This window comes from Apiospora kogelbergensis (genome assembly GCF_038363985.1).
Source record: "Apiospora kogelbergensis strain CBS 113332 chromosome Unknown utg000007l_segment0_segment0, whole genome shotgun sequence".
NCBI lineage: Eukaryota > Fungi > Ascomycota > Sordariomycetes > Amphisphaeriales > Apiosporaceae > Apiospora > Apiospora kogelbergensis.
In genome coordinates, this window is record NW_027117424.1 from 3,582,394 (window position 1) to 3,596,651 (window position 14,258).

At 52.8% G+C, this 14,258-nt stretch overlaps 7 protein-coding genes across 7 annotated transcripts; 3 read left to right on the forward strand and 4 right to left on the reverse strand.

The window, feature by feature from the left end:
- Positions 1 to 316: 316 nt before the first annotated feature.
- On the forward strand, positions 317 to 1,827 carry PG998_011552 (MFS multidrug transporter; the record flags this gene model as incomplete). The annotated part of the gene is made up of 2 exons (XM_066878368.1): positions 317 to 1,413; positions 1,536 to 1,827. 2 exons carry the CDS (start codon positions 317 to 319, stop codon positions 1,825 to 1,827), a joined length of 1,389 nt encoding a protein of 462 aa, XP_066727422.1.
- Positions 1,828 to 2,085: 258 nt separating this feature from the next.
- PG998_011553 (uncharacterized protein) lies at positions 2,086 to 3,188 on the forward strand (the record flags this gene model as incomplete). Its single annotated transcript, XM_066878369.1, is given in 2 exon segments — positions 2,086 to 2,502; positions 2,520 to 3,188. 2 exon segments carry the CDS (start codon positions 2,086 to 2,088, stop codon positions 3,186 to 3,188), a joined length of 1,086 nt encoding a protein of 361 aa, XP_066727423.1.
- A 502-nt stretch (positions 3,189 to 3,690) lies between these two features.
- Positions 3,691 to 4,585, reverse strand: PG998_011554 (uncharacterized protein; the record flags this gene model as incomplete). The annotated part of the gene is given in 3 exon segments (XM_066878370.1): positions 3,691 to 4,311; positions 4,323 to 4,438; positions 4,501 to 4,585. The coding sequence occupies 3 exon segments, from the start codon at positions 4,583 to 4,585 to the stop codon at positions 3,691 to 3,693; spliced, it is 822 nt and encodes a 273-aa protein (XP_066727424.1).
- Positions 4,586 to 4,911: 326 nt separating this feature from the next.
- Positions 4,912 to 6,039, reverse strand: PG998_011555 (Aldo-keto reductase yakc; the record flags this gene model as incomplete). Its single annotated transcript, XM_066878371.1, has 3 exons — positions 4,912 to 5,488; positions 5,551 to 5,889; positions 5,936 to 6,039. 3 exons carry the CDS (start codon positions 6,037 to 6,039, stop codon positions 4,912 to 4,914), a joined length of 1,020 nt encoding a protein of 339 aa, XP_066727425.1.
- A 500-nt stretch (positions 6,040 to 6,539) lies between these two features.
- On the reverse strand, positions 6,540 to 7,379 carry PG998_011556 (LysM domain-containing protein; the record flags this gene model as incomplete). The annotated part of the gene is made up of 2 exons (XM_066878372.1): positions 6,540 to 6,998; positions 7,320 to 7,379. The coding sequence occupies 2 exons, from the start codon at positions 7,377 to 7,379 to the stop codon at positions 6,540 to 6,542; spliced, it is 519 nt and encodes a 172-aa protein (XP_066727426.1).
- Positions 7,380 to 7,625: 246 nt separating this feature from the next.
- On the forward strand, positions 7,626 to 9,275 carry PG998_011557 (uncharacterized protein; the record flags this gene model as incomplete). The annotated part of the gene is made up of 1 exon (XM_066878373.1): positions 7,626 to 9,275. One exon carries the CDS (start codon positions 7,626 to 7,628, stop codon positions 9,273 to 9,275), a length of 1,650 nt encoding a protein of 549 aa, XP_066727427.1.
- A 2,700-nt stretch (positions 9,276 to 11,975) lies between these two features.
- Positions 11,976 to 12,593, reverse strand: PG998_011558 (uncharacterized protein; the record flags this gene model as incomplete). The annotated part of the gene is made up of 2 exons (XM_066878374.1): positions 11,976 to 12,414; positions 12,466 to 12,593. The coding sequence occupies 2 exons, from the start codon at positions 12,591 to 12,593 to the stop codon at positions 11,976 to 11,978; spliced, it is 567 nt and encodes a 188-aa protein (XP_066727428.1).
- Between the last annotated feature and the right edge of the window lie 1,665 nt (positions 12,594 to 14,258).

Below are 14,258 nucleotides of genomic sequence, written 5' to 3' on the forward strand. Positions count from 1 at the left end.
CCCCTATTTGACAAAGGCCTGGATGATCTACTTCGATCCCTGGAGTGGATCTAGAAGACACCTAACTGTTTTCGGCTTCCTACCCAATCGGGACAGTTACCTCTTTAGATGTCTTCACTGGCCAGTGGAATCAGGGCATAGAGTATGCGGTTGAAAGATGTAAAAACATTCCTTCATGTTTTCTGATATAATTAAGTAAGACCAAGAGCCATATGTTTCGTCGTCTGCTCTTTACATGTTTGAGATAACGAAATTTTAATGTCAACACAAATTCCATCATATCGGACCTTTCTCTTCCTCGCACTCTAGCTGTGTCATGGCTTCTACCGTCTCGGCAGCGGCCTGTGTGCCGTGCTCCCATGTTTCGGCAAATGCAGTCGTCGTAACGTGGGATGGCCCAGACGATCCCCAAGACCCCTTCAACTGGCCTTCCTGGAAGAAATGGTGGACCGTCGGCCTCGGCCTGCTCGCAAGCTTCGTCTGTTCCATGAACGGAAGCATCCTCGCTGTCGCCCACGAAGCTATCTCGCACGAATTCGGCATCTCCGACGATGCCTTTCCGCACTCCTACTGGATCACCACATCATGGGGTGTCGGCGCCGCCCTGTTCCCCCTCGTCATCTTCCCGGCCATGGAGGACTGGGGCGTCCGGCCCGTCGTGTTGGGCACCTACTTCTGCTTCGTGTGCCTCCTGATCCCCATCGGATTCGCCCGCAGCTTCGCCACCCTCGTCACGGCCCGTTTCTTCAGCGGGGGTTGCGTGCCGCTGATGAGCGACGCCGTCGCCAGCATAGCCTCCAACGTCTTCTTCGGGGACAAGGCCCGCAGCACGCCAGTAGCGCTTTATGTGCTCATATACCTGGGGGCGACGAGCCTGGGCCCCGTGCTCGGAGCCGCCATACTTCAGCACCTCCCGTGGCGGTGGATTGGGCGCATCGAACTCATCGTGACTAGCGCTCTGTTTCCTGTGTTCTGTGCGGGTCTGCCTGAAAGCCGTGGTTCAGCCATTTTACGAGCTAAGGCCCAGAAGATGCGAAGGGAGGGCAAGAAGGCATACACGGCAGAAGAAGCCGACCCCACGCCATTACAACAACGAATTATCCGAAGCTTAACGCGGCCCTTGTACATGTTGTTCACGGAGTGGGTGGTGTTCGTCGCCGCCATCTGGGCGGCCTTCAGTCTTGGCACGATCTACCTGTTCACGCACTCAGTGGGCCAAGTATACGGTGCGCTTTACGGCTGGAGCCCCGTGCAGGCCGGTTACGTCCAAAGCGCCATCGTCGTGGGAGAAGTGCTGGGCACCGTGTTCTCCCTGTCCACGAACCACTGGTACGAAGCCTCGGCAGCCCGAAACACCGAGGTGCCCGGCACGCCGATCCCCGAGGCGCGGCTGTACACCGCCATCCTCGGCGGGTTCGTGGGGGTCACGGGGGCATGCTCATCTACGCGTGGGCGGCGCACGCCGCCTTGCACTGGATGGTGATTACGGTGGGATTGGCGCTGGTGGGAGCCGGGACTACCGCCGTGGTCATCAGCATCGCCAACTACCTAATCGACGCGTATAGCAAGTATGCCGCAAGTGCTCTCGCGGCCGTTGGCTTGGCCGAGAACTTGTCCATCGCGTTTCTCCCCCTGGCGTCCTCGGCGCTGTACACGGATCTTGGGTTCCAGTGGGCCAGCACGCTGCTTGCATTCGCGTCCTTGGCGCTGGTGGCAACCCCTTTCATTGTCATCAAGTGGGGCAAAGAGATCAGGGCTCGCAGCCCCTTCACGAAGGAGGCTGTTATTGAGAGACAAAGAGATACGGGGGTGGTGATCGATGCCTGATGGATATGCAGCGACGATTGGACAAGTAGCCCAAGTTGGACAAGCCTAATCTCTCAGCGATGATTGAGGGTTACCGATCGCAGCTAGGACAAAGGCCTTTTGAAACAAAGAGTATTGTTTGGTAGTGTTTCAAGGAGCGCAAGAAGTATATAGGCTACTTGCTAGTTCCTCATTTGTCAGTACTATTGTCTATCGATATCCCACTACAGCGAAAGAAAGAATACCGAGATCGGAACGGTAATCAAACGCATGAGCAAGATGGCCACTCCCAATAAAATAAGAGTTCTCGCTGCGAAGAGGGTGAGTGAGCTGGACGGATATATCGTCCGAGCCAGTATTAACGGTCTGATTAGGTACATATCCGTGACCGATGAGGCCCTACAGCGGTTCCCTGAGCGATGGAACAAGCCAAACAACGGCGACGCCTTCCTAGTGCTCCCCAGGATCATCCCTGCCGACCTCAAGTGCCTTCATCTCAGACGGCCCAGCCCCGGCGATATGATGAGCCCGCGGGATGTGACGAGCTACCCCATACACGTGCCGGTGATCCATGAGCTGAGTGGTGTGAAATTCCCAATGGGATTGGCGGCGATTGACTACTCTAACTTGGTGCAGTTCGAAAAGATCAGTTCGGCTCGCTTCGAGAACCGCCTTTGCGAGGACCGACTGCGCGTGGTGCGACCCCTTAACAGCGTCGCCCCCGTCAGGCGCCCGGCTTACTTATGAAGCTGGTGGAATTCCCGGACACGTGGCCCGGTTGGTTCCAGGCGGATCCGGCGATAAGAGCAACCGGGCAGCCTGCTAGCATTGCTCTCGTCTCTCCCGAGTCCAAGGAAGAATCCAAGGTCTGCTGCTTGCAGGTCGGCTACGGGCAGCAAGGCAACATCACCCCCGAGCAGTACATGGCGCACGAGATCGAGATCCACCAGCAGATCGACACAGCGCTGGGCGGGACGGGGACGGTCGTGCCCCGCTTCAGCGGCCTCGTGACGGAGCAGGGACGCGGCGTCGTCGGGTTCCTGTCGGAGTTCTTCGAGGGCGCTCAGAGCTACTTCGACATTTTCCGCGCCGCCAGCGCGGCGAGCATCCGGGACTACGTGGTGCCCGAGGCGGAGCGCCAGGCCTGCCGCGCCGCCCTCGGCGCCCTCCACGCGGCCGGCTTCGTGCACGGCGACGTCCACGCCGGCAACTTTATCCGCCTCCGCGACGGCTCGGTGCGCATCGTCGACCTAGAAGACGCCCAGCGCATTAATGTTCTGAGCGTTAAGGGAGTGACCGCTGCTCTGATGGAGATGGAGTTGCTGGAGAAGTGGCTTGTCGAGAAATCGTGCAAATACGCCCCGGCAATGTCGTTTAGTTAAATGCACTGTAAACGGCTTGCAGCCTCGTAGATAACTGTAGTTGCTCAAGTAGGAATTGACTGAATATTTCATAATCGTTTATACGGGAGTAGCCTCCCACCCTTTTAGACCCCCAGGGAACTTCTCGACGAGATCTCGCATACACTTAATTAACCTATATGTCGAAGTCAGCGACATGCGTGGCATGTTCGGACACAATGAAATTCCTTACATCTCTCTGTACCCAGAGTCTTTCTTGTATAGGATAGAATCCAGTATATTAACCCGCCTAGTTCGAGTTGAACAGTGTAAGTGATCACGGAGTATGAGGGGACACGGGCTCTACTTACAAGGCATATAGCATATTGCGGTCATCGTAGTCCTCCTCTGGCTGAGACTTGGGAAAGTGTTAATAGTACCGCGCTCGATAGGGCTCGCCGATCTCATTCCAAGGCTGTCTCCATACGCCTAGCTCATTTGTAGTTGGCCATGAGTAAAGTGCATCGGCCGGTTATGCTGCATGTCACTTACACTCATTATGCGCGTAAAAGGATGCCGCGTCAAAGATGATTGGCATGCCAGTTTCGCCGTCGGTCGAGGCGTTTCCGTGCCAGAGGTCCCCATGAATCAGGGACGGCTGTATCGATCGGCCTCCTGTCTCCAATGGGCGGAGCAGTCGTGGAATCACCTTGCTGAAGAAGGGCACCATGAGCCTTTGGATTTCGTCATTTGGGCCTTGGGCCTCCTGCTCTAGTTTCAACAGGGCTTTCGTGGTTCTGGCGAAATACTCTTCCCATGTGTCCGACCAGCCATGTTCGATTGGGATGTTCCCATGGAAAGTCGTGATACCGAAGCCAAATCTCCCGTCGGGCGATGTGGCCACTCGATGAAGCTCGGCCATCTTTGCAGGGAAACGTTCAATGTCCGGAAGCACGTCCTTCATGGGCCGGAATTCGGCCAGGAAGAAGTGAATTTCTTGCATATCCAGGTAAGAACCCCAGGCAATGGTCTTGGGGACAAGACCAGGCATCACATCGTGGATCCTATTCATACAGAGATGTTCTCCTGACAATATTCTCTTGCCTTGATCTCCGTATGCAGTCGTCAAGATTTTCAGGTCCGCGGAAGATGCAGTATGGCCTCCCTAGTACTTACCTTGATAAAGAACGACTGCTTTTCACCATTCAAAGTGGTATCAATGCGGGCGGTGCGGGTCCAAGAACTGGCTCCATGGGCCGCGATGCCCTTGACCTGGCAACCAGCGGGCAGGCCTAGTCCAAATATTAGCTTCAGATACCGAGGAAGACTTGGATCCGGCACATGCAAAACCTACTTTTGACGACTGCTGGGTCAACGGTCTGAATCGCCTCTACTGGCACTTCGACCTCGCCTGTGTACTGAAGGTGCTCGCCCCCCATATTCTGCTGATCTGATTTGAGGTGAATGGTTGGTTGTGTGATAGTATATGGTAATAGACTATCAACTGCCAGCGGGCCGGAGAGGGGAAAGGAATATATTGTCCACATGCTCTTTCGGGCCGTTTGTTCCGACAATATCAGTTGATTAGTTGGCCTGCGTTTCAGGGTCTCTTTCACAACAAACTTTCTGCAACGAACCAATTCAGCTTGAGGTATATACTGATGTGGCCTGAGAAGTATAATTGAACGTGGTTAAAACTAATAGAACGATTAAATATTTATTATTACCTGTTTACGTCTGATATGAACCAAGGATGGGCTCAATACTACTCAAGAGGCACCGTATCCACGAACGAGCCAAAGACTAAGCCTCGGCCGCCGCTCACGCCAGCTTCTTCGACAAGCTTCCTCAACTCCTTTTCCTCGTCGCTAGTGATGGACACCTTGGACGCCCCAAAGTTGTCCTCCAGATACGGGATCTTCTTGGTGCCGGGGATGACGAAGATGTTGCCGGACTGGGCCGTGAGCCACGCTAGCACCAACTGGCTCGGGCTGCAGCCCTTGCGCTTCGCCACCTCGGAAAACTGGTCCACCAAGACGAGGTTCTTTTGGAAGTTGTCGCCCTGGAACCGCTCCAGGGACCGGCGGAAGTCGTCGGCTTCGAAGTCGTCGACGGACCGGTACCGGCCCGTCAGCATGCCGCGGCCCAGAGGCGAGTAGGCGAACACGGAGACGCCGAGCTCCTTGGCGGTGGCGAGGAGGTTCGTGCCGGACTCGCCCTCGATGTCGAGCGTCCAGGGGTTGTACTCGACCTGTACGGCGCTGATCGGGTGGACGGCGTGTGCGCGGCGGAGGGTTGCCGAGGACACCTCCGACAGCCCGAGGTACTTCACCTTGCCCGCCCTGCGCATCCATGTCAGTACGATGATCAGGGGATGGATGGAGTTTAAGAAGTTGCTACGTACTCCACGAGCTGCTTCATCGCCGTCACCGTCTTTTCGATCGGCACTTCCGGATCCGCGCGATGCATGTAGTAGAGGTCGATCTGGTCGACCCCGAGGCGCTTCAGGCTCTTCTCGGCGGCCTGCGCGCAGTGCTCGGGGGCCGAGTTCACGGCGATGCCTTGGCCCTGGGCGTGGAGGCCGAACTTGGTGGCCAGGAAGATTTCGGCGCGGCGCTCGGGGTGCAGGTGGAACCACTTGCCGACAAGGTCTTCGCTGTCGCCGTAGATGTCGGCCGTGTCCCAGTTGGTGCAGCCAAGCTCCCAGGCGCGGTCGAGCAGCTTCAGGCGAGTCTCGTCGGAACTGGCTGTTGGTTAGCGAAAGTCCATGTAGAATGCAAGCAACGTACTCGGTGGCTCCATAGCCGGCGCTTGCTCCCATCAGACCGAAGCCGACGGCGGGTATGCTTGGGCCATCACGGCCGATTTGACGTGTGAGGACTTGGTTTGTCATGTTGAAGATTGTGATGCGTGTAGGTGGCTGTTTCTATGAGTCAAAGCTGAGGCGATGGATGAGAAATGTCAATTACACAGGCAATCTTTCCTTATATATATTCCACTATACGATTTGTACATGCCTAGTCCTCCTATGGAACCAGGGACATTGACCTACAATGGTGATGCGGGCGCTTACTAAAGTCATGCAGGTCATGACGGGGAACCGGGGATAATGGCTTTAAAGGGCTTGAGTACAGGGAGTGCATTAACGCCGTTTTTATTGGCGAACCGGGCAGCCGGGCGCTGGTCAATGCGCTGCTGCACCTGAACCCTAAAATCCGAAGTTATGGGAAGGTCCCACTTAGAAATGCCAGGGGACAGTAGGGCGAGCTCGCGGTTAATAAGCGCGCTGTACTGAAATTTGCCCCGCTAGATGTGACTACGTACTACTTCTTTAAATATTAGATTTTAAGATATTAACAATTATCTTCTCGGATATCAGGATCTACCGGAAGGTCACAATACACCAACACACAAGTATGTTTCAGCCCACATGCCCGTGCAGCCTGGCCCAACAGCCGTGTTCCAGGAGACCAGGTTGCCGACCGAGACATGGTACTGCGACGCGATGACCGCACACGTCTGGCCCTTCTGGATGGGCGCGGGCGTGGCGACGCCGTTGCGGGGCTGCTGGGCGGGCGTAGGCTTGTGGTAGCCGACGACGTGGACGCAGGCGTAGGCGTCGGCCCAGAGCCCGCTGCAGCCGCGGCCGGCCGCCGCGTTCCACCCAAGGAATTGCGTGAGCGTGATGCCGTTGGCCGACGCTATGGCCGAACAGGACTCGCCCGATTCCACCAGGTGGAACTTGCCGCAGTCCTTGACGAGTTCGGGCTGCGTCGGCAGAGGCGTTTCGATTCCTATTCCCTGGTTAGCCAGGTGCACACAGGTGCTCTTAAAGGGGTCCTTTCGGCTCCGCTATTTAGATCACCTCGCTCAACGACTGTCATGAACTCAGCGTAAGTGTACTTTTTGCACTCGCTTGGATTGCTGTGGGAAAATGGAATTTTGTTGTCTGGGCCTTCAATGTCTCTATGTGGCCAGAGCTCGTTGGTCATCCGGATGGATCGCACTAGAGGGGGGCTGCTTCTGATTGAATACGTGATGGTATCATACATATCCCACATCCATATTCTCTCATTTGAACGGGCCACGTAGTTTGAACATCCTGATACTTCTGCCAGGACGCAGGGAAACAGCCATGCTAGAAGCGAGAGTAGAAAGTGCATCGTCTCGTACTGGATAGAAAGAAGGACTTGCAGTGCAACTCTCCTGGTATTTCCGCCCAATGGCTACCATCTGTCTTTATATCACAACCCGGGCTAGTTAGTATGTGTATATGCGTGTACGTATGCACAGGACGACGGCAAAGTGGATGCTGTGCTGAGTCTTGGCCATCCCCACACAAATGTGGCATGTTGAATCCCCTCCTTCCCTCGGCTAAAATCCTGATGCCTGACGGGCCGATCCCATGCCAAACTTCCCCCAGCTGTGCCTCTTTTCTCCATCCAATTTCCCTCCTTCCATACTTCTCACCACACAAAAATGAATGAGCAGGTCGAAAATCTGCCCGATTGCATTGCCGCAATCAGGGGAGAGAAGGTCCCTCAAAACATTGACAGCGTAGTAGCCAGGTCTTCCCTTATTCGTGGCATTCGATTACACTATGACTTTGCTACCAGTAGGACGATCAACGACCTGTGCAGTGGGGATGCCCAGCTCGCCCGCGCTCGCAACGCTCGCCTGATCATGAGCAATCAGGTACCCGATCAAATGGCCGAGGAAGAGCGCCCATACTGCATCTGGTATCCCCACCTGGCTTCAGAAGCTACCTATCGCCAGCTTGCTAGGCAATACCCGGAGATGCGGTACCAAGCTGGCCGTGCCTGTGCCGCCGCTGGGTATCATGACCTCTACCTTGAACTAGACCTGCTTCCTGACGTCTCTACCGCCGAGGAGGCCAGAGAGGGAGCCACCGATGGCGGACGTCTCATTTACCAACATATAATGAGCTATCCTTGTCGTTACTCTGTCATGGATGATCGATGTCGTTCCATCGAGCTGGAAAAGCCCCATTGCCCAGCGTTCCTTAACGGGGATACAGAGGTCCGGTGGTACCTAGAGTCCCGTCTACAGACACCTGAAGATTTTTATTTTGGGTTGTTGGAGTCCATCGAGGAGGACTCCAAGATCAACGACAGCGAGTTTCGCCACCCCGAACTAGACCGGTCCTTGCATCCGGAGGAAGTTCGGCTTCTGTACGAACCGCTGCCTCTGGATCTTCCCACCATGAAGAAAACCTTGCTCATCGAGATGGCAGCCTATGATGGCAGTGTTGACCGCTATACACGACTGAAGCACCCGCTTGAAGCAATGGACTACTACGAGTTGCTCAGTGTCATCCGAGGCATCTATCACCACACCATGTTCGCTCGATGGTGGGGCGACCAGATTATGCACAGTACACCTCGCGCCCAGACTACAGATGGTACGAAACGTGCAGATGTGGACAGGCCGGGGTGGACCTACTTGGACTGGATAAAGCAGTCTATCATGGCTCGCCGCATCATGGTGAACGCTTTCGACGAACGCGATTTCGAAGAGATCAAATCGCACGGCTGGCCGGATGTGCCCGTTCCATACTTCATCTGGTGGCCGCACCGCCCTAACCAAGCAATGCTCTCGCTGCTGTCAGAATGTGGCGGTGGGATCCTAGATATAGCCGCTACCGCTGCCATTAAGTGTGATTACAAGGATCTATACAAAGTCTTGAAAACGGAAATGGAGGAGAAAGGAATGGGCCTTCACCGTCTTATGGCAGCTGCTTCCACGTCGCCGAATCCTTTCTACCGCAGGGACATGCCGGACAAACCGGGGAATACACTGGGTGGGATTGTGGAGAATCCCGAGTACTGGGTGCGTAACTATGAGCCTGCAACCCTTCCGGATGGCCCTGTACCGGTAGAGGATAGTCTTTGGCTCGCCGACGGCCCGTACTATAACGGCCAGGCTACCCAGAGCTACAAGGCCGAACACGCTGTTTTCAGGAGTATGGGGCTGGATTTCACCCCCGGTCGGATGTCGAAGAGGCTCGAGAATGATGAATGCATGTTCACCCTAGACGGATATAAGAAGGATGTTAACCAAGCGGGAAGCTTAGGATATAGACTAAGCATGTATATAATTCTGATATAGCAAGAAAAAAGGCATTTTACATCGCGTGCGCAGGCTTTATAAGCAAGCACTGGAGATAATGAGCTTTTTTCTGGATAAGAGCGCCCGCTGCGGCCATACCCTGCTTTTTTTCCAAGTACGAATAATCCATCCTTGGCCTGGACGCCAGTGCAGACGTCCAAATCAAAAGCGCAATCGCTCTAGACTCGGGAATGTTCAAGTCCGACATCCAAAGCGGAAGCCGGGTGATTCAGTCTTGCGATGCTAACGGCGAGAATCCTTTCAGAATCGGCCTCTTTATTGTCGAAAAAGAGGCTGATTTCAAACTGGCCCACAAAGCAGACGAGATGTGATCCAGCGGCAACAGTGTCAAAAAGCTAGGAAACACCAAGTCGATGGCGGAAGTCGGCATCGTGGGCAGCTCGCATTCGTCTTCCTCTTCCAATTCCTCGGAACTACGCGTCGGCTCTATCGCGACAGCCTCTCGATTGATTTCTCGTGCGGATTGCCGAGTCATCCAAGTCCAGGACAATGATATCTGTGCCGCTTTAGCATCTCGCTATGAGATCCGAGACATCGACTTCTTAAAGTACGATAAGAAGCCTAATCTTTACGCTATGTTAATGCCCAGGCAGTGGGTTTGCTACTCGTTTGGAAATCTTCCAGACAAGACACCTCAGCCGCAGCCAGACGGAACATGCGCAACTCATCGTGTTAGCGACAGTGACGGCTGCTGGGCCATCGCTTACAACGCCGTGATCCAGATAAAAGACATCGAGAACTACAATAGCAAGACTTGGGGACTTCAACTTTGGCGGCACGTCTGACTGGGTCGTCGACCTCAGTCAATGGTTCCGGGGGACAGAGGAAGACAAGCTACCACATTCCAAGGGGAGTGGCGACCACCTGGAGTGTAACTACAACATGTTTCCTCGTTTCTAGAAGAGCTCGACGAAGACCTCAGCTACATCGAGCCACAGTGTTGCGGCATGGTATTGATGCACGTCCTCTTGTAGAACCTTCACGTGTCTATACGCGAGTATGAAAAGGTTTCAAAGGATAAGGATTACCATGATGGGTAGGTTATCGTCCATGTACCCCATGACACAGCGATTTGTGCGTCTCAATCAACGATGGATTCTACCTACTTAGATGTGGTGGTACGCAGATTGGTTCAAAGACGGCATCAAAACCAAGCTATAAAGAGTTCGTGAGACCCAAGGCCGGCGAGGGCCTGAAATGCATGGACTGAAAGTGGTAGTCGAAGATGAATTCCAACAAAGGCCCCTGCACAGAGGCCCATCCGATATGAGATCCAGGGCCAAATTCGGGTTCGCACGTCGTCCACTTCACGATACGCGACGAGAAAGGGGTTTAAGGGGCACTCGAAGAAAAGGCCGGCACCAACTCGGAGTGGATATCCTGCGCGGAACATCATGACATTTTAGACCACTTCACCCTGCTCGAACGCTCAGCCAATCCATTGCGGTCAGGCCTGCCAGAAAAAGGGTTACAGGCGGATTAACGTCCCCAAGCGCAAGATGAACAAGAATAATATGGTCATTGCCGAGCCCCAGACAGTTTTGGCGGGGTAAAGGCGGCAGAAATTCCCGTTATGGTGCCATGAGAGATTCCACGAACGCACGGTTATTCTTGAAGTGGTCTGTAGTACCTTGTCACGTGGGATCTTTCTCGTTCAGCGTGCCGTCGTGGTGCGGGGTCAAAGTTCCCTTGCGAGGGTGACAGGCTTCAAGTGCTTCTGGTAGCTGGTAGGGTTTGATTACCTTGGCCGCCCCCGGGCCACTGCTTACTGGATCTTAAGTACAAGAGACTCGGAATTAAGCACGCGCTGTCGTTGCGCATCCTCAATCAGCAGGGTGCTCTTCCTTCAACGATGCATGTAATCACCATTGCTGTACACTGACCCAGCTAGCACCAAGATTAATTAGCCGTGATCCAGATACTGTCTTACCAAAAATCAGGTGCTGCATTAATTGTACGACTAATAGAGCATAGACGCTGCCGGGTTCCGAAGTGTGACGAAGCCTCTAGGTGGAGTTGATGTTGCGTCGCCCATCCCAGGAGTGATCGTGCAGCGAAAGTTGCGACAACAGGCACGTCAATTGAACTCGGCGCTTGACTCGAGTGTTCTAGGTTGTTTCCAGAATTCTGGTGGGGAAGTGCCAACACAAGCGATGCGGCACGGATCACAACCAGTGTACTGGGACGGGACTCGGATGTCGTCCGAAATAGCGTATGGGGAATAATGCAAACCTTCTCAAGGTCAAATTTGACTACATTTTCACTCCAAAATACGTTTCACGGAAGGAATGCGCCGCATTGGGTTGAAGAAGTTGTTTGGTCTTATCTTCTATGTCACGTTCGCAAAGAAAACAGTAGTGTTCAATTGTTTAGATACGTGAACACGTAATAAATCTCCGACATGAAGACGGAGGGACAGGAAGAGAAACCCACCCCCATGGCAATTGCATCCGTAGCACCGCAAACATATTTTCAGTACTCAATACATAAAAGGCTAGAGCTATGTCCTTCGGTTTGGAAACCAAAGCTGGCGGGGTAGTATAAGCAATGCTCTCAAAACCCCAAAAATGTCAAATTCCTTCATTCCAGTTCTCGTTATCCATCGGCCGTCGTTATCGTGAATGCTCGTTACGTCTCGCGCAGGCATCGTAAGCGAGTTGTATCTTGCCAGTGTAGAGACTAAATCTCCTTCTTGGTGGGAAATGTGGAATCAGCAAGTTCTTCGCCGGCCTCGTCTTGGGCGTGGTCATAGATATAGAAGTCAGCATCGACGACTTCGTTGAAAAGATGGGAATACATGTGTCCGTCGTCTTGGTTGTCATAGACGTCGCTGAGACGCAAGGTTGAAAGGTCGTTGTGATGGACCGTTTCTTGGACCAGGACACGAAGGTCGGGGTCGACATTCAACAGCTCGTGCAGAGGCTGATTGTAAGGGTCCCTTGGTATGTAGGCACCCGGAAACAAGGTTTTGTAGACTCCGAACCACTTCTCTTCGATGGGCATTCTCTTGTTTGCTCTTGCGTACCAAGCCTTGACATCGTCCTTAATCCGCTGGTTGTCTATGGGACCCTGTAGCCCACTTTCCCCCTCCTTGAGGTGAACGGTTTTCAAATGTTGGCTGGATCGATTAGTCTCAAGAGATGTAGCAAGTGCACTGGGGCTTCCTTACTGGAGAGCAGACATAGTCTTGAATCCACGGATACAATTGCCCGAAACCGCTACTAGGCAGTTCATCTGATGCGCCTTGACGAAGTGGCAGGCCAGGCGCGGCTGTTCGGTGGGATTTGCAGAAGACATTGTTGCTATTGCGGTGCGACTGCTCAGTACGATCAATTCGGGAGCTGAAACGTTTTGGTTCAGTACGCTCAAGGTGCTGTGTTTCGGTTGCTCGATTGTCGGGGTTGCACAGCGAAGAGAAAAGATGCAACAGCAGATCGGGGGAGTCAAGGCGACATTTGTCGAATTGGTCCCGATTTTCGATTGTTACTTTGACGTCAAATCATCACATCAGTTTGGTACTTCTGGCTGGTATATACAGCATGCAAAGGAATCGAGCAGCTCTGTTTTTGGGAAGTCCCATTGGACCATGTCGGCGGCGTCCGTGCTCAAAGCAGTGGGTTTGTTTTCGTGGTTGTGTAGGTGGGCATGGAGCTTTAGCTTAGTCGTCGTCTCAGTGTCGTCTTCTTTGCGGTGTATTTGGCCTGCCTGCTACGGCGCCGTGCCCCTTTGCTGGGTTTCTGTCTGTGTCGCAACTCGATGTCCAGGCTAGGTGTTTGGATTCAGTGACATCAACTGAAAACTTGTTTCATTAGAATTTTGAGAGAAGCTGGGAGACGTTCACAGATGATATCCATATCAATCTGTGAACGTCGCATTTCTGTTTCTCAAGTTGTTGCATCATTCCCAAGATTTGGTTTTATTGTTGTATTGTATTGTTGAACTTCGAATGGTAAAGCGCGATATCGAGCTGAAGGAAAAATAGAGAAAAAAAAGAAAGATAAGGAGTTGTCGAAAAGTTTGGAATAGTAATCGTCATCGTAAACCATTGTAAGAAATCGTTCCATGTTGTCAATAGCCCTAAGTTGTACTAGGAGCCACATGATGCTCTACCTTTTCTCAAATGAAAAGACCAATACAAGCGACAGCGGAATTCAGAAACATGTAATGGTTAATGATGACCCTTCCAAGAAAAAGATGCGATATTGGAGCAAGTAACTGAACACATAGAACTTTGAGGAGAAAGGGAGTAAGGGAGGGAGAGAAAGAGACGAGTTTGGCAGAGAGACAAAGAGAGCATCCCGCTGGATCCCAATAGCGCTGGTCCAGCTCACTTTTGCCCTTAATGAAAAGAGAATCAGCGTTGAACTTGATATTGTTGACGGAGAGCGACGTGTCCAGTGTGCGGTACTACATTGGACAATATATGTTGAATGCAAATGCGCATTAGTAGCTGCATCTCACAGAGTCGAAATGAAATGGGTGAATAAAACGCTGAGGCAGCGCTCCTTTAAATAATTGTTGTCGGCGCAGGTGATTCTGCTAGTCTTGTAAACTCCCATCAGGTCTATGGGAATGCCAGATATGCTATACTTTCCAGGGTTGTACTTCGTACAGGCACAGTACTTTGAAGCACTCCGCTGCAATATATGCTCACCCTTCCCTGTCATGATACAAGGTCGCATGTCGATTCAGGTGTCGGAGCCTGTTTATCGTGATGAGAGGCGCAGCAACAAAGGGTGCATTAGCCCCATTATTTACTCGAAATTTATTGGTGTATTCAAAAGTTTGCGCACTCGCGCGCAAGTAATCAGACAATCCGATTGGTTCATTCCATAATTTGGTAAATTTTGGAAGACTCTAGATGACGGGAGATGTACTTGTTCCAAATGTACTGGCTACTTTAATGCAGCAGACACTTACTGGAAGGTAATAAACGAGTCACTTAAAGACCTCTACTCTTTA